Here is a 24,522-nt window from a genome sequence, read left to right on the forward strand (position 1 = left end):
AACAGTCACCACCCCGTTGCACGCCAGCTCGACCGCCCAACACAGCCTCGACTCGCCTCCCCCTCCCTTCCTCCTCACGCGACTTCTTCTCCACCCGCTTCGCCCTCTCTCCGCACGGAACTGAGCAACGATGGTTCTCTTTGGGTATGGAGACTACAGCTACGTGCGTTCCGCGATCGCCTCGAGGTGCGGCAAAGGTGAAACGAACGTCTCCCGCTGACCTGCTGCTTCTTCTTCGTTCCGCCTTGCACAGCCCTGCCGGAATATGTGAGTAGACGCTCACAGCAAGACAATTGCGTCACTTCCTTGTGACGAGCTCCTGACGACTTGCGCCCCATCTTCGTCTCGCAGCCCCTCAATGCCCATCTGCAACCTCTTCTTCCGCCAACTGCTCGTCCATCCTCATGGCATGCAAGCGCCCGCCTCCGAACTTCTGGGCCTTCCTCCCGCCTCCGACCCCAACTTCCAGTCGGCGCTGAGGAGTGCCGGAGTAGGCATAGGCGCGAGCTGCTTCATCCCCCGGGCTGGCTTTGTCGGTGGTGAGAGCGGGTACTTGGGGAACATCGCGAATCTGATTCTGGTGAGTGCGAGGCTTCTCTTTGAAGCGCAATTGGGGTGCGCTGGAGGGTCGGGCCAGCGCGAGCGGCGAACAGCTTTGCGCGTTCGTTGCTGTGTACCTCCGCTCCGCACGCCCTGGCGGCCTACACCACTCCAAACCTTTGCTGACCACCACTCTTTCGCAGTGCGGCATCGCCGTCCTCGTCGGTCTCGCCCTCGCAGCCGCCGCGATCCGCCGCACCGCCGCCGTCGGACGCGTCGAGATGACCATCCTCTTCCTCATGTACGCGGTCGTGCAGGGATTGCAGTTGGCGGACAACTCGGCGTTGTTGAAGCAGGGTAGTCTGGCGTTGACTTGGTGCGTCTTCTCTCGTTTCTCGCGGTCGCGGAGTCTGGCACCACGGCAGATCGTTGGACAGACGCCGCTCGACAGGGAGCTTACGACGGAGACTGACGCAGCGTTGCGCTCGCAGGGTCACGGCGGTGCACGTCGGCATGCTCGTCGCGCTGTTCTGGGTCCTCGTCTGGGTCGCCTTCCTCTCCCTCCAAGTCGTCGAAGACGGCACGCTCCTCTCGCTCATCCCCCTCTTCGGAATCGGCATCATCCTCGCCGTCGGATCAGGCTACATCGCGCTCGACACGGGTCTCACGATCACCGACTACTTCCAGAGCAAGAACCCGGCGCAGATCCACTCGGCTTGGTTGTTCTCCCTCACGATCGTTTGGCCAGCTGCGGCGGCGGCGGTTTACTTCATCATCCAGGCGGGTGTTGTCGCGAGGGTATTGAGGGAGAAGAAGCCGCTTTGTGAGTCTCGCTCGCAACTTCTCGTCCGTCTCCGTCCGCTTCCAGGGCGCCGTACTGACTATACATGCGGAAACGCTCGCAGTCACCCTCCTCGGCGCAGCATTCGTTTTCGCCCTCGGCCAAGCCGCCTACTACGCCCTCTCGCACCGCATCTGCACCGGCACGCACGCCAAGATCGACGGAAGCTGGATCGCGACGCTGCTCGAGACTGTCACCATCGGGTTGATTTACGCTTCGTGGACGTTCATCACGGAGGACGAGTGGGACGTGAGTGCGACTCTATTGAGCTTGAGGAGGGATCGAGATTGATGAATGGCTTCCGCAGGACTACACGATTGGCGGCGCCAACTCGGCGACGTACTGAGCCTGCCGTCATCCTTCTTTCCTTCTCCCGTTCCCTCTTCGTCTTTCGCACGTTCTGCCCGAATCCCTCTCTTTGCATGGACGCTACAACACCAAGCCTTACACTCGCTTCCTCGTTTTCTTGTTCTCGCAAAACCCTCGGGGTACGGTTTCTCCCAACCCAACCGCTCGTCTCCCTTCCAGTAATCTCGTTCCGCTCGTCGTGCGATACCCTTACCCGAAACCTCTCTCTTGTTCCCACGTTTCTCCTCCTTACATCGTACAGACTTAATGTAGTACCACCTCTTCACTTCAACCTTTCAGCCTGGCGCTCATATTCTCTAGATACGAGGCAGTCGAGCGATCCAGCGCGCTCTCCTCTCGCTCACACGCCGTCCGTCCGCCGGAGAGCACCCATGTGTATCCTTGCAGTCGCCGCAGGTCCGTCTAGAACCCCTTGCTCCACAGGAACTCCTTGACCTCCCTCGCCCAGTTGCCTCGCAACACGACTGCCCCCGCCGCAGGCCGGATGTACGGGTGAGATTCGGGGATGTATTGCGCGATGTGGCGTTGGAGATGCTGTCGTCCTCAGCATAGGTCAGCGAGAGGTGCGCGTGGAGCGCGAGGGAAAGGAGCGCACGGTGAGTTCTCCTCGAGTCTTGCGGATCACGGTCAGGACTCGTCGACCTTGTTGCTTGTAGTCGGTGTACACAGGCTGTTTCCCCGTGCTCCTGATCAGCCCACACAGCCCAAACAGCGAGTCGAGAGCAACTGGACGCACCAACTCTCCGTTCGAGGTCCGGGGCACAAAGTACGTCAACTCGGGCTGCTCGCCCTCCTTCTTGGGCTTGGTGAACCCGCCAATCGAGTCCGTGGAGGAACCAGGCGCAACTTTGGGCTCTATTGGCGCGGCGGGAGCGGGAGAGGGCTCCGAGACGGATGAGGGCGATGAGGAGGAGAGGCGGAGGAAGGGCAGGGCTGAGGGAGGCGCGGCGCGTGTGCGCAGGGTTGGGAGAGCAGTGAGGAGTGGTCGGAAGCGCTGCATCGTGCGTCTGGCGAGGGCGAGGTCGTGTGAGGAGGACGACCCGGTCGAGCTGGCTTTCGACGAGGTGAAGTTGAGAGAGTCTCGCTGGAAGGCAAGCAAGTACCGTAGATCGGAGTAGAGAATGCGATAGTATGATGCATGCAACAAGCGCGAGACATGTCTCGCTACAACGGACGCAAGTCTTCCTCCTCCTCGTCCGCCCCTGCCCCTGCCGCTGCCGCCGCGTCCTGCGCAGGCTGCGACCCCTCTTGCATCTGCTCATCGTCGTTCTCCGGCTCGTTGACCCGCAAACGCTTGAGAGGCGACTCGGTCTTGATGTACACCTCGGCGCTGCGCTTGCTGGGCGCGGACGGCGTTGGTGAATTGTCGTTGTCGTCGAGCGTGATCTCCGCCACCGGTCTGCTGTTCGACGAAGTCGGATTCTTCTGTGGTTGCGAGTTAGAGCGTCAGCATCAGAACGCGAGTCTACGAAAGAGAGGCAGGACTCGCCGCCTTTTCGAGCTCGCTCTTGAGCCGCTTGATCGTACGCATTGACTTCTTGTACAGCCTGGTGTACTCGGTACACGCGAGCTGGTGAATCGGCAGCATGCGCTTGGTGGTCATTGTCGGGCATCCGGGCGTTTCGCACCTACTCGAGAAATCGTCAGTTCGCAATCTGCAGAATCGAAGGACTCGAACGCACTCGAACGCGTCGCACTCGTCCTCGTGCGCCTTGAGATCATTCCTCGTCCCGCTGAACCGCTCGCAGTTCTTCCTTGGACAGGACACAGTCGCGAACAGGCAGTCGCGCTCCTCGTGCTTCGCGTGCGTGTCTTTGGGACCGCTGAAGCCGCAGCCTTGTTCAGCGTGGACGCAGGGGAGTGGTCGGTATTCGCACTGCGAGGGAGAGGGTGAGGGCAGAGCGGCGAGAGGAGGGGGAAGGACGTACGGTCTCGTCGTGTTTGGGCTGGTCGCGAAGGATACCGGTCCAAAGGCAGCCGAAGGAGAGGTGAGCGCAGTTTACGCTATTCGAAAGTCGTCAGTGAGGCTTCGCGAAGCGGTGGAAGAAGACGCACGTAAGCTCCTGTATAATCCGACGAATCGCCTTTGCAGGTCGCACGTCCGCCGGATCCAGCAGCGGTTCCTGGCATATAGGACAGACCCCAGTCCCGTTGCCATCGCCTTCTGAGCCTGTTGCGCCTTCCTGATTGTCCTGGTCTTGCAGCCCGTCGTGCTCGCTGTCGCCTTCGCTCCCTGTTCTTTCACCGTTCTCTTCTTCCTCCTCACCGTCCCGTTCGGCACCGTTGGCCGGCGCAGGCGTCTCGGACTCGTCGCGCTCGCCTGCCTGCGCTTGAGACGCAAACTCCTGCTCCAAGCCGGGCGCAGCCTCAGCAAGCGTCCGCGCTCGCTTCTTTGGCGGTTCAGGCTCCTTCTCCTCCTCTTCCTCCACGTCGTCTTCAGTCCCGTACAGCTCAGGCCCACATAGACCGCAGATGAGGTGGGCCTGATCGCAGATCTCGGAAGGGTTCTCGAGGACGTCCTTGCAGCCTGCGAAGTCGAAGCGAAAGTGTCAGCAAGCGGACCGCTGAACTCGAAGGAAGCGGCGAACATGGACAGATGAGGTACTCTGGTACTTTGCCCTTCGCGAAAAGGGCGCGGTCGATGCCCATGGCGCGGTGGGAGAGTCGAAGAGGGGAACGAGCGAGTTGCGAAGACAGCGGGAGACGAGGGCACGGCCGGCGTGTGAAGTTCGAGGAGGGCGCGTAGACGGGTCGCAGATAGCTTTCGCGAAGGCTTAGCAGTCAAGCGAGCGAGTTGGAGTGAGTGGGAAAGCGTCGACCTTGGTTGAGGAGGAGGTGGGGAGGAGAGAACAGCGACCACGGCTTCTTGTGGGCTCACGAGGCTCGTGTCTGGCAGGTTAGGCTCTTGATAGCACGTACAGCTTACCCGCCAGTGGAACGCTGATGCCAAACCGCTTCCTCGTCGCCATTTGCAGCTCTCTCTCCGTCCCGTCACTCGCTTTCCGCTTGCACACGCTCTGCGGACGTGGAAAGATGCTGAACTGCTCGTCTACACTGCTCAACTGACCTACACAGACTCACCTGCCATCGCGCGGTGTTGTCGCCCCGACACCTCTCTCACAACCTTTTCCTGCTCGACCACCTCGCACTTCGACAAAACGAGCTTGCGCAGATGCACCGATGCACGGATGGCGAAGGCAGGAATGGCAGGGACTCTGGGACCAGCTGACATGACGGCGGTCAGGACGAGCCGTGATGAGCGTCTGTCGATTCGAGGTGCGTCTCGCTCTCGAGCTTGAACGTGTTTAAGCGGACAACGACTGATGTTCCCATGCTACAGGCCGATGCTGCTTTACCCGACAGGCCGCTGTGTGGAGCGCTGTCCTCGACGTCTCGCTGTCCGTGGCCTCATCTCGCTCGTCTGCTCAACTCTTGCGCTCTACGCAAACCTCCGCCTCCATCCCGAGCGTCGCAAGCGAACGCGCAACTCGGGCTCGCACACCCTCTCTCCCCATCCCCCGGCTTGTCTTAAGGCTCTCAGCAGAGATCACCTCCGTCGACCCGCCTCGCCAAGCTACTACCTGCTCCGGCGGGGAACGCTGGTGAGGCCTATGGTCGACGTGCAGGCCTCAGTTCCCTTTCGGAACGGATTGCTGAGGATTGAGTCATAACTCGCCAACATCGAACTTCCAGCGTCCATACGGGTGTGAGCGACTCTTTCTTGCCGTCTTCCTCGAGGAAACACGGAGCCTCTTCTGCGCCGCCGCGTCAACTAGGCTGCTCAGTGGGCAGTTCTAGGGCGTAGCGGGTCTGCAGAGGGGCGACATGGCAGAGTTCGCTTGACCCGGCGACCGACATACTCCTTCCGTCTTGCACATTCTCCCTTCCTGCTCCTCGCGCAACATTGCTGCAAGCTTCTTGTCGTCGCTCTCATGCTCTCGCCATTCCCCTACCGCGGTCCGCCATATTCCGACCTTCGAGTCGCAGGCGGTCGAAGCGGCGTCCGCCCTCACCTCCTGTACCCCGCTTCTCTCCGCAACGGCTTTTCGCCGACACCGCACGCTGCTGCGGAAGTTCGCACGCCAAAGCACAGGCCTCCGTGGACTTCCGGATATTGCTAGCGCGCCTTTCGCTCGATTTCGCTCTTCTTTGTCTTCCTTCACCTCACCACCGCTCGTGGTCTCTCTCTCCACACCACTCTCGGCTGGCTCGCGACGCGCTGCCCATCATGACGACGACTGCGTCGACTGACGACCACGGCGACCGCACCTCCTCGCCGACCGCTTCCACCTTCTCGACCGAGACCGCGAACGCTATCGCCACTCTTCCCGAAGACAGCTCCGCCTACGACGACGCGAAGAGCAAGGCGACGTCTATCAAGAGCGCCGCGAGGTCGAGCAGGTCGAAGCTGGTCGAGTTGGAGGACGAGGAGACGGCTTCGATCCGGTCAGAGGGCTTCGCGAAATCGCCTACGACTTCGACAGCGCCCATCTTGGCGGTCACTGCGGCGGAGGATGAACTGCAGCGTACGCCGACGAGGGGTGTGACGCCCGAACAGGGCCGCCAGTCGTCGCAGGTGGACGAGGTGGAGGAATCGGAGAAGCCGCTTCCTGTTCTTCCAGGTGCGTCCGAAGGAAATCTCTCAGTCAGGCTTGTGCTGACCACTTTCATGAACAGCCACGAAGGCCTCGAGTACTTACGACGAGGAGAGCCTCAGCTCCAGCAAGAACAGGTCGGATGTCGCAATCGATATGAGCAAGACCAGCTCGACGACCTATCCGCCCATCAAGGCTGAGCTACCGACATCTACGCCTGTTCCTCATGACGAAGTTGTCGCCATTGCGCCGCCGGACGGCGGGCTACGCGCCTGGCTCAACGTTCTCGGCGGCTTCCTCATCCTCTTCGCCTCGTTCGGTCTCGTCACAGCGTACGGCGTCTTCCAAGCGTACTACAAGCAGGTGCGTCAGCTTTTTGACCCTTTCTCAAGCCTTCAGCAATTGACGTCTTTCGAGGCAGGCCTTCTTGCGCGACCACTCCGAAAGTGCCATCTCCTGGATCGGCTCCGTTCAGCTCTGCCTCTTCTTCGTCATGGCGCTTGTTGCCGGGCCGCTCTTCGACAAAGGCCGGTTCCGCTTGCTCATTAGTCTCGGATCTGCGCTCTGGATTCTCTCGTACGTCCCGCTAATCGAGTCGCTCACAACCATTACGCCCTCTGTACTGACCTCTACTCTTGCAGCATCTTTCTCATCCCGCAGGCCACGAAGTACTGGCACACCATGATCATCCAAGGCGTCCTCGGCGGGCTCGGCGTCGGCCTTCTCTTCCTTCCTGCGCTCAGTATCCAAAGCCATTGGTTCGAACGTCGCCGTGCCCTTGCTATCGGACTCGTCGCGAGTGGAACGTCGATCGGCGGTATCGTCTTCCCGATCATGCTCAACAAGCTCATCGTCAAGCCCGACGTCGGCTTTGCGAACGCCGTCCGCGCAGGTGCGTCTTCCGGCTTCCTCAGTCACCGCTTCCGCTCACGAGATCTTCTTTGACAGCCGGCTACCTTGTCGCCGCCCTCCTAGTCATCGCGAACCTCATCATGGCGCCTCACCCTGCCCGCGCCCTCGCGAAGAAGCCGCCTCACCCGCCTCTCAAGCAGATCTTCAACCCGACCTACACATTCTTCGTCATCGGTGCCGCGATTCTCGGCTTTGGCTGCTGGATGCCGAATTTTTACGTGCGTTGCGGGCGTTTCTTGCGACGAACGGTCCGCTGAGCGGTGTTTCGCTGACTCGCGCCGTCCCGCAGATCCAAGTCTACTTCAAGGTGCACGGCGCATCCGCGAACGCGACCTACTACTCGCTCGCCATGTTCAACGCCGGCTCGTTCCTCGGGCGCACACTTCCCAACCTCATCGCCGACTTTGTCGGGCCTTACAACGTCACCGTCTTCTGCTGCACCTGCGCAGCCGTCATCCTTTTCTGCATGGTGTGTTGACGCGCGTTCTGGGAGCCGGTGCTCTCGGCTGACCTCGTCTTTACCAGCACATCATGACGAGCCAGCCTGCCCTAATTGCGTTTGCCATCCTTTACGGCTTCTTCTCAGGCGGCTTCATCTCGCTCGTTTCGCCGCTCATCGTCAGTATCTCGGACCACCTGGGCGAGATTGGGTGCGTCGTTGCCTTCGGTCCTCCGCTGCGCTCGACCTTCCTGACGATCTTCCTTGCCGTACGCAGTCTCCGCCAAGGCATCGCGTTCCTCTGCATGGCGGCATCCGCGCTTGGCGGCAACCCCATCGTCGGAAGGCTGCTCGGGAATCACCATGGCGACTTCCTCTACCCGATCGTCTTCTCCGGTGCGTTTGTTCGCCTCCTTTTCATCCTCCCTCAACCGACGTTGATCGTGACGCAGCGACGATGCTCCTCGGTGGTACCGCCATTACGGCCGTGGGACAGGTCCTACAGATGAAGAAGAAGCGCACTTGGAGGGTCTGAGCAATCCGTCTCGCTCTCGCAGGCACAGTCCAACTCTGTACAGAACTTAGGTCTTCATTGGCACTGTATTGAAGAAGGGATTTCTATCCAGTTTCTAGTGCTTCTTGACGGGCTGCCTCGTCTCATGCTTGGTGAACATGCGGGTGAAAGCGCGCTGGTACTCGACGGGCACGTTGACGACGACACCGAGCTCCTGCGCCCAGTTGAGGACAAGCGAGGGGTCGCGGAGGAACTCGCGAGCGCAGCAGATCTGCACCAATTGAAGGGTTAGAGAAAGCGAGAACGGAGGAAGGCGGAAGCGAATGCACGATGTCGGCCTGCTTCTTGTCGAGGATCTCCTCAGCCTGAACGCCGTCCGTGATCAAGCCAACCGAGGAGATAGGAATGCGCTCCTCCTCCGAGAGCGACTCGCGAATCTGCGCCGCAAAGTCGACCTGATAACCCGGTTTGATCTTGATGTCCTGTCGCGGCGTGTTGCCGCCTGACGAGACGTCGACGACATCAACTCCGCGCTTGATAGCCTCCTTGACAAACTCCTTCGACTGCTCGATTCCCCACGAGATGTACTCTCCGTCCTTCTCCTCGCCTTCGGGCCACCAGTCCGTCGCCGAAATGCGCAGCCAGATTGAGACCTCCTTCGGCGCGGTCTGGCGCATGATGTCGAGGATCTCAAGGGGAAGACGCATGCGGTTTTCGAGCGAGCCGCCGTACTTGTCCGTGCGGGTGTTGCTGACGGGCGAGAGGAAATTGTGGATGGAGCTGCGGGACGAGGGTGTAAGTTCACACGCTCGTCAAAGAGGGACGAAAGGTACGCACTAGCCGTGAGCGCCGTGCAGCTCGATGACCTGCGCTCCCGCCTTGACAGCGCGCGCGGTCGCCGACCTGAACGCCTCCTTGAGCTCATCGATGTCCTTCTCGCTCATCTCCTTCGGCATCGGGAACGTCTTCTCGTCGTACGAGACGGCCGAGGGTCCCCAGATGTTGTCGGTCCAGCCAGATGCGCCGTTGGTCGCGATGTGCGACTTGAGGTGCGGCTTGATCGTGGATGCGTCGAGCCAGGGTGCCAGAGTCGAGGTCTTGCGTCCGCCGTGTCCGAGCTGGATAGCGGGGATCGAGCCTTGCATGCGGATGAAGTCGAAGATGGGCTTCAGGGCGGAAGCCTGCCTATCGTTCCAGAGACCCGAGTCCTGCGGCGAGAGACGGCCATTGGGAAGGACGGACGTCGCTTCCACCATCACGAGTGCGGCTCCGCGAGTGGCAAACGACCCGAGGTGGACGAGGTGCCACGGCGTCAAGACGCCCGCCTCGATGCCGTCCGCCTCGCAGGAGTACTGGCACATCGGCGCGACAATGACGCGGTTCTTGAGCGTGTGCTTGACGTCCTTGCCGAACTCGAGGGGCTTGAAGAGCGTCGGCAGGTCCTTGTTCTGCGGCCATTCGTCGGCGGAGAGAGCCGTTCCGGGCGAAGGGTCGGTGAGGGGTTGGTAGAAGGGTGCGTTCGGGACACCCTCGTTGATCACGTCGGGAGGGGGTTCGTCGTACGTTCCAGCGTCGGTAGCGTTGTGCATCTTGCGCGAGAAACGGGTTGGGAGGGTACGAGGAGAGTGGAGGAGCGTTGGGCGGGCGAGCGAAAGCAGGCGGTTCAGCTGCAAGGGTCTCGCGAGTGCCAGTGTGGCTGTAACAGTCAGCCTGGAGCAGTATTGGCCAGAAGGAGAGTCGTGGGCGAGCGAGAGGCCGTCTCTCGGAGAGCTGCTTCGTCATCTTCGGCTCTGTCCGGACACCTCCCGCTCTCGCAACCGCCTCTTGGGGGCTCAAAGGCATCGTGACTGATCAAGAGTATTCATTCTATGCGTCTGTCCCGCGAGCTCATCGCCGCACGCTCTCGTCGTCGAGCTTTACGATTCCTCCAACTTCATCGCCGAACAACCGGACAAACAGCGCTGGGCGCTCCGCAGGGTCGGGTGCGAGGTGAAAGAGGCTTGAAGGGCTACGAGATGGTGCCAGGGCACTGTAGGAATGGTCGGCGAGCGCGGTAGCGCCACGGGTGACTTGCAGTGAGGGATGCTGGGGCGTCGACAAGACCGTCTCCCTCGCTTCGTGACCTGACGATCGACAGCGACGTTCTGTTGAACGAGCGAGGGACTCACAGTGACTGGGCTAGCACTACAATGAGTCGCCAACTTGAGGGACGACTGTCGACCCTGCTTAGTACCTCTCGCTCGCCTCGCCGTCACGCTCTGCACGCTCTTCCTTTGACATCTTACTCGTGCGACGAGCGACATGAGTCACCTCGGAAACGCAGGTCTAAGCAGCGGACGGCTCTCGCCCCTGCAGCAGTCCCTTCGCTCGGTCGACCTTCCCAAGCCTCGCGAACGGCGTATGGCAGCTTCCGATACGGACGCTCTCCCCTTGGCACGGTGCTCAGCTCTGCTGTACACTTATCAGGGTTGCCGCCCGCTGGAAACCGGACCGCAAAGCTGCCGCGTCCTCCCCTCTGCTCTCCCTGCCTCCGCGACCACCCTCGTCTTACGCCTAACCTGTCCCGCCTACCTCTCAAGTTCATCAGGTTATAGTCTGAGCGTCGCCCCTCTGTCCACATCTTGTTCTGCGAGAGTATCGCCCCTCCATCCCCTCGTCCCTCTCTCCCTCCTTCCACTCACTCGCTCCCGCTTCACCCGCTTCGGAGCCCGCTACAGCCGCTCGCGACGCTCATTCAGACTACACGGACGCATCTGCAGCCCATACACACCCTCCGCCGCTTCCGCCAACCTCGCTCGGCCCTCTTCCCCGCCTCGCCTCCCTCCCCCTTCTCAGCCTCGCAACATGCCCGGAGCGCCGCTTGAGTCGTTCCTCGACGCTGTTCCGGAGCCGCTGATCTGCGCGGGTGAGTCCGCGCGTTCCCAAAGCTGTCGGAGCGCACGCTGACCGTTCCCTCCTCCCTCTCGTCGCCAAGTCTGCTCAGAGGCAGCGTACCCGCCCGTGATCGCGTGCGATGCAGAGCACGTTTTCTGCGATGGGTGCCTGAAGCAAGTGCGGGACGGCGAAGGAGCGGCGCAGGGATGCCCGACGTGCAGGCAGCCTTTGCAGGAGCAGCGGGTTAGCATGGTCCTCAAGCGCGTCCTCGACGGTCTCAAGGTGCGCTGGGGGCTCTCGTAGCTACTCATGACGGGATGCTGACGCTCCTCACGCAGTTCAAGTGTCGCTACGGAGGGTCGGGATGCGAATGGGCGGCGGCTGCTGGCGAAGAAGAGGCTCACGCGAAGGGCGACGTGCGTCTCCTCCTGTCGTGCGCTTCAATTGAAGTATGGCTGACGCCTCTCGCCCCCTCTCGCAGTGTGACTTCCGCCTGATCCGCTGCGAGCACTGCAACGGCGACCGTCTCGCCAAGGACTTCCCGCGCCACGCTCACATGTGCGCCGAGTGGCCCGTCGACTGCTCGAACAAGGCGAACGGCTGCGTCACTTCGATCAAGCGCGGTCAGGTCGATGCGCACACGTCTGTCTGCCCGTACAACAAGTGCGTTTCCCTTTTGCCTCTGACAAGCGGGGTCAAAGAGACTGACTCCTACCCCGCAGGTGCATCAACTACGACCAGTGCAACACGTCGACGACTAAGGAGCTCCTCCTCGTTCACGAAGCCGCCTGCACCCGACTCTTGACTCGCCTTCGCGAAGCGGAAACCGCTCGGCGCAACGACTCGATCACTCGGTACCGCTCCTCAATTTCGTCGAAGGCACCGGAAGTTGCTGTTGGCGGGGGAAGGGAGGGTCCGCTCGGGTGCTACCCTCGCAGGATCACCGGCGGAAGTCATTCGCCTACCCGCGATGACAGCAACCTTTGGGGGACCCTCCAGCTTGGCATGGCTGGAGCCAAGCGCGGTCTGGCCGAAGACTCACCGTCGCCGCAGAAGAAGCGTTGCAAGGAAGAAGTCGTCTTCCTCGACGACTAAACCGGCATCGCGTTCGCAATCGCGTTTCCTTCCGCCTCCTCGCACATCTCGTCTGCCGACAGCGCAGCTCGCGCAGCTCCTTTCGACCATGCCGGCGTTTCACCTTCGTAGCTGTCCTATTGACCGCGACGATTGCGTTCCTCGTTCGCACTCGCAACTCGCTTCTCGTTCGTGTGACCGGGCTCGGATCGAATTGCGCTGCGTTCTGCGATCAGGAAGTATTTACGCAAGAGGAAGGAGACTTCGAGTTGCCTGCAGGACCCAAGAGACTTCCACCCTACCCTCGACAGTCTGCCTCTGCCTCCTCCGCTCACGACTTTCGCGCTTCTCCCGCACAATCGCTTCGAGCGTACTTGCTGCGCTCCGGCAGACTCGGTCTCGAGTTCACCGTCCGTCCATTCAGCTTGGCACGCCGTCCTCGACGCGCACGACCTCCTCATCAGTTTAACGCAACTTCTCGGTTCTCACACGATGGGCGCCGACAAGGAGCGTTTCACGACGACGCTGCCAAATCACCTCCATTGCCGAGCGTGTGTCGAGATCTCCTACCCCGCCGTCATCGTCTGCTCCCAAGGACACCACCTCTGCCGACCCTGCGCGGAGAAGATCGAAGAGTCTGGCGAGCTAGAATGCCCGCTGTGTCTGCGGCCTATGAAGCTGCCGCTGAGGGAGTCGCTGCTCCTGCGACGCGCGGTGGAGGATTACGAGTGAGTTCGCAATGCAGAGAGGCCTGCCTGCGCTGAATCCTCTCCGCCCAGATTTACCTGCCGACATGAAGGATGCGACTGGATTGGCTCTGTTGTGGATGAAGATGAGCATGCGGATAAGGTCAGTCGAGCGTCCTTTCACAGGGACAAGCTTGCGGGCGCTCACCCTCTCCCTCGCAGTGCGAATTTGGTCCGGTTGCCTGCTCGTTGTGCGCGGCGGTCTGCACTCGACGGGAACTGAGCGCGCATCATGGCGTCTGTCCCAACGTGAGGATCCCCTGCCCGAAAGGAGGCGACATCTGCGCCAGTAGGGAATCGGATGGGCTGCGGAATTGAGGGAGGATGCAAGCACACCTCATCGAGGAGTGTGCACAGTGGAAGTGCGTTGATGTGTCTTCGCTGCAAGCCTATGCCGCTGACGCTAGCTCTCCACAATATCAGATGCATCGAAGGTTGCGAAACAAGGACAACACGCGCCAACCTCGCTCAACATGAAGCAGCCTGCAAGGCATCGACAGCTCGCATCCTCGAACTGGAAGCGACACTCGAAGCGCATGAGCTCAAGGTCTCAGCACTGAAGCAGGCCTTGGCACGGTCAAAGGCCGCTCTCGAGGCCATCAGGGACGACAACACCGAAATACGGGTTCCCCGCCCCGTCAGGAGACGCCGCAGACCGCAGCGCATGGTGGGCTTGCCTCAAGAGGAGCTATCTAACGAGGACAAAGCCACACCGTCAACTCCTGACAAGATCCCGAAACTTGAAGCCGTTCCGGACGACACGGCATTGAACCCGCTTCCATCTCCCGCCGCGACACAGCGTCTATTCCGAACTCGTTCTTCCAGCGTCTCACCAGCTCTGCCGGACGTCAAAAAGCCGCGCCTCTTGAGCACCGATTGAGCCGACAACTTGTCTCCGCCCTCCGCTCTTTCCCGCCCTCTCTGCTGGCCTCTTCCTTCTCGCTCTCGGCCTCGCTCTCTCCTCCCTTTGCTCCCTTTGCCTGTGTAGGCTGGTTGTACCGGGGGTTGAGACGAAGAAGGTGTTGTTGCTGGCCGTTTCCAAGCCTTTCTTTGTCCGTACGACAGCTAGTGAGACTGAGAGAGTACTCCAGGACGAGTCGAGAAAGAAAAGGCATCATTGGCATGCGCTCAAGTGTGCCGCACCCAAGCCACAGTGCCGCACTCCTCTCTCCATCCTCCTCCTCTTCTCTCACTCGCTTCCTCCGCTCGATCGCTTCGGTTTCTTTCTCTACTGCTTCGCGATTTTTGTGGAGCCTGTCCAGCGCGCGCGCACGACCGCGCGAAGCCTTCCTCGACCTCTCGACCTCTTCATCAGTTCCACCACTCTCCCAGTTCGTATACGATGGGCGCAGACAAGGAGCGCTTCACGACCGGACTGCCGGAGCACTTACTCTGCGAAATCTGCCTCGGCGTCTCGTACCCGCCCATGGTGCTCTGTGCACAGGAGCACATCGCATGCGAAGGATGTCTGGCGCAGATTCAGGCTTCGCCGGCCAAGAACAGGTGCCCGATGTGCCAGCAAGCGATATCGACGCCTGTCCGTGCTTCTCTCGCGCTGAAGAGAGCTATCGAGGGGTACAAGTGAGTCGTTGGCCATCACGACCCACGACCCCTGGGCGCCCTTACTGACCTCCTTCTCGCTTCGCAGATACACCTGCCGGCATGGTGAATGCGACTGGACAGGAGCGATTTCGGACGAGGAAGGGCATGCGCGCGATGTGAGCTGAACCCTTCGCACGGCTGGCAGGCCTCGGAGGCTTCCCCTTCGCCGCATGCTGACGAATTTCACAAGTAGTGCGGCTCTCGCTTGGTGCGCTGTTATCGATGCGACGACAGCTACATGTCGAAGGACTGGCTTGGACACTGGAGGGTTTGCGCTGGTGCTTTCGTCTCTTGTCCCGAAGGTCGCCAAGCCTGCGTCGGTACACCGGAGGATTGTGGCTTCTTCAAGCGGCGTGACCTTCAGGCGCACCTCGAGAACGACTGTACACAGAGGAAGTGCGCTGCTCATCTCTCTTTGCGCTGTATGTCCGCTCACCTTCTCCTCTCGTCTCGCAGGTGCCGCGTCACGAAAGGCTGCAATACCCGCACGACCTACGCTAACCTTCCTGACCACGAAGCGGGATGCAGCGCGGCAGCGAAGCGCATCCAGGAGCTCGAGGAGGCTTTGCGCGAGAAGGCTGCTGGGGCAAGTCCTCGCAAGACGCCGTTGCACTCGCAGAATGTTCACTTGACCAACGGCGGGCGCTCCGACGGTCTTCACACGCCGTTGCGGGAATGCTCCCTCCCCCACACCGGTGGTTCGACGTCTCGCAAACGCACCTTGGACTTCGCGACCGACTCGGCTGCGATCGGCGCTCCGTCTTCACTCAACGCTTCCTCCGTCACTGGCACTCCTGTCGCCTGTTCGATTGCCGATTCGCTCGTCAAGAAGCAGCGTCGCTCGTCTGGCGCTTGAGCGCGCCGACATCGCAGCAGGACATCTTTTGCACGTCCGCCTCTTAATCACGAGCATCTGGCCGCCTTTGCCTTCATTCACCAAGCTTTCTTCTCAAGTCGTCGGCGGTTTTCGCCTTCCAATTCGTTCGCCTCGCAGTTTCTCGTTCGTTCCGAACTGCAACTCGCATCGTTCGTTGCCTACGTCCAACTCGGGTCTTGCGCCGCAGGATCTTGTCACTCGTGCGAGGTGCGAGCCATCCTGGCCGCGACAGCTATGAGCGAAAGCGCTTGGAAAGCGGACGCTTGCTGATCGCAGGTGTCGAGCCAGTGAGGACGCAGGAACGCGGCGAACAACGGCTTCGCAGGACTCACCGAAGGCAGTACACCATGCAACAGCTACTGTACGAGAGCTAGCTACCTGTGCACCCGGGAAAAAAGCGACAGCACTGACCTCTCCCTCGACTCTCTTCCTCCTCCTCTATCCTCACTGAATTCGCGCTTCTGCCGCTTGATCGCTTCGAACGCGCTCTCTGCACCCTTTCAAGCTCTCTCGCACGCCCAGCGCGCTTCTGACCAGCCTCGCACGCCATCCTCGCCCCGACCTCTTCATCAGTTCTCGCACCTCTTTCGCGATGGGCGTCGACAAGGAGCGCTTCACGACCCCGCTGCCGAGTCATCTTCATTGTGGAGTCTGCTTCGAGATCTCCTACCCCGCCGTCATCGTCTGCGCCCAAGAGCATCACGTCTGCCAGCCTTGTTACACCAAGATCGAAGAGTTGGCGTGCAAGGGCAAGTGCCCGCTCTGCCAGCAAGCGATGATCGAGCCTGTGCGGCCTTCGATCCTGTTGCGGCGCGCTGTTGACGAGTACAGGGGTGTTGAGGCGTGCGACGTCGCCGTCTTCGAAACTCGCTGACCGTTTTCTTCCAGGTTCACTTGCCGGAACCAAGCCCGCGGCTGCTATTGGACCGGTTCTGTTGCGGACGAACACAATCATGCTCTGCAGGTGCGTACGCGAGGCTTGGGATACGTCGCACCTGCTCATCGACGCGTTCACCGGGCAGTGCGACTTCAGCTACATCTCCTGCGCTTTCTGCAAAGCCGTCTGCATCCGCCACAAGTTCTCCGAGCACCACAACGTCTGCCCCGAGGTCATGATGGTCTGCCCGCAAGGCGGTCGCCACTGTGGCGCGATGCTGAACGGCGGGATGCGGAAGAGGCGTGAGATGCAAGCGCATCTCGACAGCGAATGCGGGAACTGGAAGTGTGTACTACCTCCTCGGCGCTTTCACTTGATGATCGCTGACGCGAAGACGAACCCTTCTTCCTACAGATGCCGCGCTGTCGAAACTTGCGAGACTCGGACGAAGCGCGCGAATCTCGCTCAGCATGAGGCAGTTTGCGACGCGGGAGCTAAGCTTGTGATTCGGCTCGAGAAGCGTCTTGTCGAGCAGCAGGCCGAGATCAGTGCGCTCAAGAGTGTCCTTGCCCAGCACCAGGCCAAGGTCGGGGCTTTCGAACCGACGCAGCCTGCTTCCGCCGCATCGACCAAAAAGGAGGAATTTCTGTGCCGGTCTTTCTCTGCTGCGTTCGAGGAGTCGCTTGCTAAAATAAAGGCAGCCAGCACGCGCAGCAAGGACTTGAACAAGCGCAAGGCCTCCTCGTCCGGCGAATCGAGTTCCAACTCCGCCTCTTCCTCCGGCGGCAGTACCTCGGCATCTTCCTCTCGCTCTAACAACTCTTCCTCCGCCACACCGGACGCCAAGAGGCTGCGACGCTCGAACAGCGGTTGATGACTTGCAGCGGGAGTCGGCGAGTTGTCAAGCCTGTCGCTGTCCGACCTTTCTGCGGGCCATCTCTTCCTCTTTTCAAGCGTTCACCAATGGCTTGTACGTCGGCGCAGGGTGGTTTCGCGCAGAGCATGGCGCCGTCTGGACGTCTCGCTTTGCAAATTGTTCACCTCGAGTTCGCCGATTCGTTGCGGCGCTTCCAGAGAGGACAGCTCGCTTAAAGGTCTCCATTGCGCAGCTATTGGAGGAGAACAGGTAGAGAAAGCCTTCGTTGTCGCCGCCGTCGACAGGGGGTCCTCGATGTTGAAGGACAGCCTTCGTCTTTCGCTCTCCTTTCGACTGCTGCACTCGCTGGGCATGTCCAGGATCCCCGTGCCTACACACCACACACCGCAGCAATCCACACAACCCGCCTCACCCGCCATGTCGCGCCCCAGCCAGCGCTCGCGTCCAGAGAGCGTCTACTCGGCGTCAGGGTCGAGCTTCGTCTCGTCCGCATCCGCCGTACCCAGTACGCCGCCCACGAGCGTCGGAGGAGGAGATGGGCTCGCAGAGACGCGCAAGAGGCAGAGCAGGAGGGACGAGGTCAGTCGAATCGGCGCTCGCTCCTTCGCGCAGGTTCATCGACGCGCAGACTTGTCGTGGCTGGACTGGGTGGACTGCGGCGGATCAGGCAGATCCAGAGAGGCGCTAGCATAGGCTGGCGATGCACGGCGGACTTTCATACGGAGGTGCTCCGCGTCCTCCGACTTTCACTTGCGCTCGAGGAGGACTTGTTCTGCGGCTCTCAGGAGTGCGCGATGCGCTACTTTCGAGCACGTGCACAACGCTTCGACGACGTCACGAATGACGAACAAGCGGAAACTGACGCCTTCTTCCCCGCGACAGGCTATCCGCAAGAAGATCGAGTCGGAGCTCGCTCGCAAGCGCCCTCCCTCGAAGCGCAGCGGCACCACCGGTGGAACCTCTCACCGCGCGCCGAAGCCCAAACAGGGCACCGTCTCGGCCCTTCGCCCGCTCCCCGCTCTGACGGTTCCTGCGGCTATGAGCGTTGCGGACGCTAGTCAGCTTTGCGCGGCGAAGAGGACCGACTGCGTCCTCGTCGTCGACGAGAACGAGCACTTGTGCGGAATCTTTACGGCAAAGGACTTGGCCTTCAGGGTGAGTCGGCGTGCTCCACGAGGTCGTGCGATGCGAAAGTCGCTTATTCTCCCCGACCCTACAGGTCGTCGGCGACGGCCTCGACCCTCGCAACACGCCTGTCAGCGCTATCATGACGCCCAACCCGATGGTCACGCGCGACACGACCTCCGCGACTGAAGCGCTTCAAACCATGGTCACCCGTGGCTTCCGTCACCTCGTGCGTCGATTCCTCACCCACACTCACGCCCTTCTTCTGACGCTGTCATCCCGCAGCCCGTCTGCAACGAAGACGGCGACGTTGTCGGTCTCCTCGACATCACCAAGGTCTTCCACGAGTCGCTCGAGAAGCTCGAGAAGGCGTACGGCTCGTCGCAGCGACTGTACTCGGCGCTCGAGGGTGCGCAAGAGCAGTTCGGCGCAGTCGACACTGGTGCTGCCAACCCGCTTCTCGCCTACGTCCAGGCTCTGCGGGACAAGATGTCCTTCCCTGACCTCGGGTCCATCCTCGACGCTCGCACGACTGCTGCGACTGTCGGCGTCAAGACGAGCGTTCGCGAGGCTGCCAAGCTCATGCGGGAGAAGCGCACGACGGCAGTCGTCGTGGTTGAGGGCGATGGCAAGAAGATTGCCGGCATTTTCACCTCGAAGGACGTCGTCTTGCGCGTCATCGCTGCCGGTCTCGACTCGAAGACGTGCAGCGTTGTTCGCGTCATGACGCCTCACCCGGATGTCGCTCTTCCCAGCTTGAGTATCCAGGACGCCCTCCGCAAGATGAACGGTGCGTCTGCTCGAGCCTTTCCAGCGACCTTAAGCTGACCTTTCCCCTCACGCAGACGGCCACTACCTCAACTTGCCCGTCGTCGACGAGGCGGGCGCGCTCATCGGCATCGTCGACGTCCTCAAGCTTACGTACGCGACGCTCGAGCAAGTCAACTCGCTTCACGTCGAGGGTGGCGCCGACGCTGCCGGCGGTCCTCTGTGGGGCCGCTTCTTCAGCGCTGCTGCACAGGCTGCCGGCGACGACGACGACACCGAATCGATGGTCTCGGGCGTCAACGGTTCCGAAGCGGCTTCGTCGCAGGCACCGCCGTTCCAGACGCCTACTCGGCCAGGCTACCACCGATCGAAGGACAGTATCGACACGCCTGGATCGGAGCTGTACCCGAACGACTCGGCTTCCGTCATCCACGACGATGGCGCATCGGACCTTGCGCCCGCTCCTCGTCGTCCCGGTCAGGCTTCGAGCGTCGGCGGCGCGTCGAGCCAAGCTCTTCCCATCGTCGATGACGGTACCTACCTCTTCAAGTTTGTTGCGCCTGGCGGGACGACCCACCGCTTCCAAGCGCGCTACGACTCGCACGAGTTCCTCCTCGACATCGTCTCGGGCAAGCTTTCGTCCGACCCGTTCTTTGCCGAGCAGTCAGAGGACGAGGCGTTGCCCAAGGCCGACCCGAAGGACTTCTCGATCAGCTACCGCGACGACGATGGCGACCTCGTCCTCATGACGGCCGACCGCGACGTCACGGACGCCGTCCAGACGGCCAAGCAGCAGGGCAAGGACCGCGTCGTCTTGCACGTCTCGGGCGGTCAGAGCTGGAAGGCTGCGCTTGCAGCGAAGGAGGATGCAGCGGCTGCTGCGCCGGCAGTCGCGACGACCAAGAAGCTCGTTGTAGTCGAGGAGGGGGACGAAGAACGGATCGAGGAGGAGGAGCAGGACGCCGCGGCTGAGCCCACCAAGCGCAAGTCGAGCAAGAAGGCTCCCGCAGGCGACGAACTCGTCGGCGGCGTCTTGCCGAAGGAGTACCTCCTCCCGGCGTCCATCGGTTTCCTCGGCGTCGTCATCGCAGGCGTCTTCATCGCCTCCCGCGCGTCTGCGTCGTCTAGGTAGACACGTCTAGCCCTCGTCTCGCAGTATACCCTATCTCACGTCCACATGTCCTCTTGTATCACTGCCCACGAACTATCGCACAATCTCCGCCCTCTTTCGTCTTTCTGTCTTCCTCGTCTGCCTTAGTCCTCCCTCCACTCATAGTCTGATGGAACTCAGCTAGTATCTCAGCCGTTGTGGGATTCGGATGCGTCTCCGAGTGGCATAGGCTGGTACCGCAACCGTCAACCTGCGATTCCCTCGGCGGGTTGAGCGAGTGAACGGAGGAGCGTTGAAGGCCAAGTCTTGCTGCAACTTGTGAGCAGCAACCTTTGTCACGACCAGACGAGCAGAGCGATTCGAAAAGCATGTATTGCGTCGCCGTCTTGCGTCTACCTCCGCTCAGACAATCGTCTCGAGCTCCTTCGTGTACCGCAGCGTCGCCTCGACCACCTTGCTCCTGTCGAGCTCCCTGCCGTCTGCGCCGGTCGCGAGCGTCGCGGGAACGTTGCCGAGTGCGGTGCGGTTCGAGGGGTGCAGAGGCGAGGAGGGGAAGTGGAGGAGCGAGGTCGAGGGGTCGAGATGCCAGTTGCGCTGCATCGGGAGCAACGGAAAATGAGTACTGTTCTCGTGCTGGACGAGCGGGCGAGAGATTCGCTTTGACACGCCACGCACCTGCTTCGCAAACTCCTTCACCTCCGCCTCACTGTCAAAGAACAACAACGTCTTCGCATCCCTGAGCGGCAAGCTCTCGTACGCGCGCTCGTCGCACGCGGCGATCTCGGAGCGAACGGTGGAGAGGAGAGTCGAGGTGAAGTGGGCGAACTCGGGAACGGGGAGGGAGGAGTGGTGCGAGGAGGAGCTGCAGAGGGACCAGACGCGCGAGTAGGACCCTTCCATCAGGCATCGCTCGAGCTGTTCGGCAGGAGGCGAAGTCGGGATGTCAGCTCTACACTTCACACGGGACGCGCTAAGACTCCCAATGACAGCCACCGAACGCACCTGCATCACCCATCCAACCTCCTTACTCTCCAACACATCCTTCTTCTGCCCCTCATCTTCTGCCAGCGTCTCAACGAGCGTGTGGAACTCGGCGATGCGGTTTTGCGAGAGGAGACGAAGGAGCGAGAGGGCGAGGATGGAGGGTTCGAGGCGCGAGCGGGGGAGGTGGGAGCTGTGCGGGCGCGCAAGGGGTCAGTACGCTGCGAGTAAGGTCTTAGACTGAGAGATACGCACGAAAGATCGGAGTAGTAGGCGGAAAGGAGGGAGAGGTAGCGCTCGAAAGCCGGAATGTCGTCTGTTCGGATCGAGAACAGCGCGCCAATCTCGAGGACTTCGCCTGTACAATTCCGACCAAGAAACATCATCAGTTACTGGACGTGCGGAAGGTCACGGCAGCGCGGAACTGGCGTGGCTAGCGAACGTACGGGCCGTTGTCAACGCGCCGGCCTCGTGTGATTTTGCGTCGGGGAAGAGGAGGCCCAGCTCGGACAGCTCAATCTGTAGAGTACGTTGACAAGGTCAGCTGAGATTCCGGCGTGTTGCGTGAGACGTGTAGAGGCGATTCTGCAGTGCGGATTGAAGGCGCGAGAGAAGCGGCATCCTCGAAGGGCCTTCGCTCGCCTCCAGACTGCCTCGCGCGCCTTTCCTTGTTACCCTGATCCCCTTCGCGAGCACTCCACCCTCCATGACTGCCGAGAGCAGCGCATGACGAGACCCCTGCCACACACACTCATCCACCCTCCGCACCAGGCTTGAACCCCTGCAAATGCTGCCAGAGCTCGCCGAAGCACCCAACTTGCCACTGCACGCGCAAGTAAGCCCACTCACCTTGAGTTGCGCGAGGAGAGACCTGATCTTGGCCTGGTCGCCAGCGCCGTTCGCCCACTCGCTCGTGAGCTGCCCGTACAGCCTGGTCGCCTCCTGGTTGCCCATGTCGTTGTCGTGAGAGAGGTGGAGCTGCTCGAGCTGCGTCGAGGGCGTTGCGACGGCGGGACGCTTCGAGGAGGCGGAGGTGGGCGACGACGGGCGCTTGCGCTTTGCGGGCTGGGTTGAGGGTGCCAGGGTGGACTGTGTGCGAGTCTGGAGAGCAGTAACGAGCCAGCACGAGCTGTGAAGCAGAGTGGACGAGTCCAACCCGCTGACGACGACACTCGTTGACCTCGACACCTTCGCTTGCACGCTCTCACAGCGCTTGACTGGTCTCGCTAGCACTCTCATCGCATCCGCAACCTTCTAAAACCCCGTCGCCGCCCTTTGAACCGCCCGAATCGAGCTCGCCGTCCTCCCTTCTCCCCCTCTCCCTCCGAAGCGATGCAACACCCGTCGCAAGCCACGACCCTCACGCCCAACGTGTCGCGCCTCAAGGCCGGCGAGATGAACCTCGGAGTGCGTACTTTCCACCCGTTTCGAGCGAGGCAAATGGAGCTGATTTCGCTGTCCTCCTCCTCCAGACCTCCATCATGGCTGTTGCGTTCGAAGGCGGCGTCGTTGTCGGCGCCGATTCGCGCACGACCATGGGGTCGTTCATCGCAAACAGGGTGACCGACAAGCTGACTTACCTGAGCGACCGCATCTACTGCTGTCGCTCAGGGTCGGCAGCGGATACTCAGGCTCGTACTTTGCCTTGCGCTTTCTGCTCTTGTTTGCTGACCTTGCACTGTTGTGCAGGCGGTTGCGGATGTGGTTACGGCGCAGCTGAGTCAGTACGAGATGACGCACGGGGAGAAGCCAACGGTTCACATTGCGGCTACGATGCTCGAGAGCATCATCTACCAGAACAAGTGAGTTCAAAGACCTTTCTATGGGTTGACCGTGGGTTATCATGGGCCATTGAGGGGTAGAAACTGACTCGACCCTTGCAGGGATCGCCTCTCCGCCGGAATCATCGTCGCAGGATGGGATCGCATCGGCGGCGGCCAGACCTACAACATCCCGCTCGGAGGGGGTCTCTTTGCCGCACCCTGGTCTATTGGAGGTAGCGGGTCGACGTACGTGTACGGGCACGTAGACGCGACTTATCAAGAAGGATGGGACAAGGACCGCACCATGGACTTTGTCAAGCAGAGTGAGTCCCGCTTTCTCCTTCCTTGCCTTCCCTTGAGCTGACACGGCTTTGCGCCCACAGCTCTTTCACTCGCCATGTCGCGCGACGGATCTTCAGGAGGAACGATCAGGATGGCGGTCATCACGAAGGAGGGTGTCGAGCGCATCTTCGTCCCGGGCGACAAGCTGCCGAACTACAACGACAGGGTGGAGTAGCGCTTGAGGGTCGTCGTGTAAATCAGTCGCTTTCGCTTGAATGGCGTTCCTGTCGCTTCTGCTTCGCATCTGCTTTCCCGCTCTCGTCTGGCACTCGCCGCACTCTCGTCTCTCGAACGAGCTGATGAATGACGCTACTGCATTACGGAATTGCTTCAGCAGGACGGGGGAACCGCGCCGCAGGCGAACGAGGTGGTGGAAGGTCATGGCTGGCTCAACGCGACTGATGCGCGGCCCTCCTTCAACTTGCGAGCAGTAGCGGATATGGCGCAGAAGAGCATGATCGAGAGGACGAGTGGGATGAGATGGTTGGCGAAGCCGGCGCGCTTCTTGCGCGTTCGAGGGGTCCACCGGAAGCGATGTGCGCATTTCTCAAGCACACACGTGCGCACATGAGCCTTGAGGCACTGCTTTGCGTGCAGTTCGTGGCAGCAGGGGCAGGTGTCCGGGGCCCAGTCGCACTGAGAGGGAGCGTGTCAGCGAGCCCGCTATCCCTCCGAGTCGAGGCAGGAGTACTCACGCGCTCCTCGTGCTCGTGGTGCCTGCCTACGGTACTGATGTAGCTGCACTGTGGATGAGCGCAGCGATAGCTGTCGGAGCGACCGACGAGGTCAGTAACGCGGGCTGGACGTCGACTCGAGGACTCTGAAAACGCACCGCAACGCCTTGATCGCGTTCAGCCTGAACATGCAGTACTTCGGCCGTGCAAGCATGCAATTGAGGCACAGCGGACATCTCGGCGGCCAAGCCCGCTGGCAGATTCGCCTCCAACAGTCTTCGCAAAGCACATGTTCGCGCCTACAGACGGCGACGGGTGGATAGGCAACGTCAAGGCAGACTGGACAGCTGAGATCCTCTGGTACAGGCTCTATGAAGCGGTCGCCGTCGATTCCCATGACGGGAGAATCTCGAGGAGGTCAGGAACTGATGAAGAGGACAGGCTTGGTGGGAAAGCGTCGCGCCAGCGTGCGACGAAAGCTGTGGCCTCGAAAGGAGTCTCGGAAAGCGACGAGCACGCGCAAGGAAGTCAAGCGGGAGGAGTGAGCGAAAGCGGCGAAGGGCAGGAGGCAGAGGCAGGAAAAAGCAGTGAGCAAATGGCTTTGTCTCGACAAGCTAGACT

At 61.1% G+C, this 24,522-nt stretch overlaps 13 protein-coding genes across 13 annotated transcripts; 8 read left to right on the plus strand and 5 right to left on the minus strand.

Moving 5' to 3' along the window:
• Positions 1-130: 130 nt before the first annotated feature.
• On the plus strand, positions 131-1,727 carry RHTO_07176 (chitin synthase export chaperone; the record flags this gene model as incomplete). Its single annotated transcript, XM_016420834.1, has 7 exons — positions 131-163; positions 254-267; positions 352-580; positions 744-916; positions 1,032-1,363; positions 1,446-1,630; positions 1,689-1,727. 7 exons carry the CDS (start codon positions 131-133, stop codon positions 1,725-1,727), a joined length of 1,005 nt encoding a protein of 334 aa, XP_016274561.1.
• Positions 1,728-2,152: 425 nt separating this feature from the next.
• Positions 2,153-2,750, minus strand: RHTO_07177 (mitochondrial ribosomal protein subunit img2; the record flags this gene model as incomplete). The annotated part of the gene is made up of 3 exons (XM_016420835.1): positions 2,153-2,284; positions 2,346-2,420; positions 2,487-2,750. 3 exons carry the CDS (start codon positions 2,748-2,750, stop codon positions 2,153-2,155), a joined length of 471 nt encoding a protein of 156 aa, XP_016274562.1.
• A 164-nt stretch (positions 2,751-2,914) lies between these two features.
• On the minus strand, positions 2,915-4,399 carry RHTO_07178 (TRAF-like zinc finger; the record flags this gene model as incomplete). Its single annotated transcript, XM_016420836.1, has 6 exons — positions 2,915-3,152; positions 3,220-3,378; positions 3,433-3,626; positions 3,679-3,754; positions 3,806-4,277; positions 4,339-4,399. 6 exons carry the CDS (start codon positions 4,397-4,399, stop codon positions 2,915-2,917), a joined length of 1,200 nt encoding a protein of 399 aa, XP_016274563.1.
• Positions 4,400-5,978: 1,579 nt separating this feature from the next.
• RHTO_07179 (MFS monocarboxylate transporter) lies at positions 5,979-8,231 on the plus strand (the record flags this gene model as incomplete). The annotated part of the gene is made up of 9 exons (XM_016420837.1): positions 5,979-6,372; positions 6,428-6,708; positions 6,767-6,921; positions 6,987-7,237; positions 7,294-7,475; positions 7,547-7,726; positions 7,783-7,907; positions 7,974-8,092; positions 8,149-8,231. 9 exons carry the CDS (start codon positions 5,979-5,981, stop codon positions 8,229-8,231), a joined length of 1,770 nt encoding a protein of 589 aa, XP_016274564.1.
• Positions 8,232-8,325: 94 nt separating this feature from the next.
• Positions 8,326-9,799, minus strand: RHTO_07180 (NADPH dehydrogenase; the record flags this gene model as incomplete). Its single annotated transcript, XM_016420838.1, has 3 exons — positions 8,326-8,481; positions 8,540-8,990; positions 9,048-9,799. The coding sequence occupies 3 exons, from the start codon at positions 9,797-9,799 to the stop codon at positions 8,326-8,328; spliced, it is 1,359 nt and encodes a 452-aa protein (XP_016274565.1).
• A 1,255-nt stretch (positions 9,800-11,054) lies between these two features.
• On the plus strand, positions 11,055-12,179 carry RHTO_07181 (ubiquitin-protein ligase; the record flags this gene model as incomplete). The annotated part of the gene is made up of 5 exons (XM_016420839.1): positions 11,055-11,115; positions 11,194-11,366; positions 11,423-11,500; positions 11,566-11,747; positions 11,807-12,179. 5 exons carry the CDS (start codon positions 11,055-11,057, stop codon positions 12,177-12,179), a joined length of 867 nt encoding a protein of 288 aa, XP_016274566.1.
• Positions 12,180-12,650: 471 nt separating this feature from the next.
• Positions 12,651-13,784, plus strand: RHTO_07182 (TRAF-like zinc finger; the record flags this gene model as incomplete). The annotated part of the gene is made up of 5 exons (XM_016420840.1): positions 12,651-12,886; positions 12,938-13,007; positions 13,067-13,095; positions 13,228-13,266; positions 13,328-13,784. The coding sequence occupies 5 exons, from the start codon at positions 12,651-12,653 to the stop codon at positions 13,782-13,784; spliced, it is 831 nt and encodes a 276-aa protein (XP_016274567.1).
• Positions 13,785-14,246: 462 nt separating this feature from the next.
• RHTO_07183 (zinc finger, RING/FYVE/PHD-type protein) lies at positions 14,247-15,362 on the plus strand (the record flags this gene model as incomplete). The annotated part of the gene is made up of 4 exons (XM_016420841.1): positions 14,247-14,485; positions 14,553-14,622; positions 14,700-14,902; positions 14,963-15,362. 4 exons carry the CDS (start codon positions 14,247-14,249, stop codon positions 15,360-15,362), a joined length of 912 nt encoding a protein of 303 aa, XP_016274568.1.
• Positions 15,363-15,975: 613 nt separating this feature from the next.
• RHTO_07184 (TRAF-like zinc finger) lies at positions 15,976-17,134 on the plus strand (the record flags this gene model as incomplete). The annotated part of the gene is made up of 4 exons (XM_016420842.1): positions 15,976-16,226; positions 16,272-16,347; positions 16,406-16,605; positions 16,675-17,134. The coding sequence occupies 4 exons, from the start codon at positions 15,976-15,978 to the stop codon at positions 17,132-17,134; spliced, it is 987 nt and encodes a 328-aa protein (XP_016274569.1).
• A 297-nt stretch (positions 17,135-17,431) lies between these two features.
• On the plus strand, positions 17,432-20,162 carry RHTO_07185 (CBS and PB1 domain containing protein; the record flags this gene model as incomplete). The annotated part of the gene is made up of 5 exons (XM_016420843.1): positions 17,432-17,716; positions 18,020-18,292; positions 18,357-18,491; positions 18,548-19,052; positions 19,108-20,162. 5 exons carry the CDS (start codon positions 17,432-17,434, stop codon positions 20,160-20,162), a joined length of 2,253 nt encoding a protein of 750 aa, XP_016274570.1.
• Positions 20,163-20,543: 381 nt separating this feature from the next.
• RHTO_07186 (26S proteasome non-atpase regulatory subunit 8) lies at positions 20,544-22,076 on the minus strand (the record flags this gene model as incomplete). The annotated part of the gene is made up of 6 exons (XM_016420844.1): positions 20,544-20,735; positions 20,817-21,056; positions 21,144-21,315; positions 21,378-21,480; positions 21,569-21,641; positions 21,972-22,076. The coding sequence occupies 6 exons, from the start codon at positions 22,074-22,076 to the stop codon at positions 20,544-20,546; spliced, it is 885 nt and encodes a 294-aa protein (XP_016274571.1).
• A 378-nt stretch (positions 22,077-22,454) lies between these two features.
• On the plus strand, positions 22,455-23,402 carry RHTO_07187 (20S proteasome subunit,threonine-type endopeptidase; the record flags this gene model as incomplete). Its single annotated transcript, XM_016420845.1, has 5 exons — positions 22,455-22,529; positions 22,595-22,681; positions 22,812-22,924; positions 23,006-23,208; positions 23,269-23,402. The coding sequence occupies 5 exons, from the start codon at positions 22,455-22,457 to the stop codon at positions 23,400-23,402; spliced, it is 612 nt and encodes a 203-aa protein (XP_016274572.1).
• A 203-nt stretch (positions 23,403-23,605) lies between these two features.
• On the minus strand, positions 23,606-24,137 carry RHTO_07188 (uncharacterized protein; the record flags this gene model as incomplete). The annotated part of the gene is made up of 3 exons (XM_016420846.1): positions 23,606-23,863; positions 23,923-23,970; positions 24,060-24,137. 3 exons carry the CDS (start codon positions 24,135-24,137, stop codon positions 23,606-23,608), a joined length of 384 nt encoding a protein of 127 aa, XP_016274573.1.
• Between the last annotated feature and the right edge of the window lie 385 nt (positions 24,138-24,522).

This window comes from Rhodotorula toruloides (assembly GCF_000320785.1).
Source record: "Rhodotorula toruloides NP11 unplaced genomic scaffold Scaffold6, whole genome shotgun sequence".
Taxonomy (NCBI): Eukaryota; Fungi; Basidiomycota; class Microbotryomycetes; order Sporidiobolales; family Sporidiobolaceae; genus Rhodotorula; species Rhodotorula toruloides.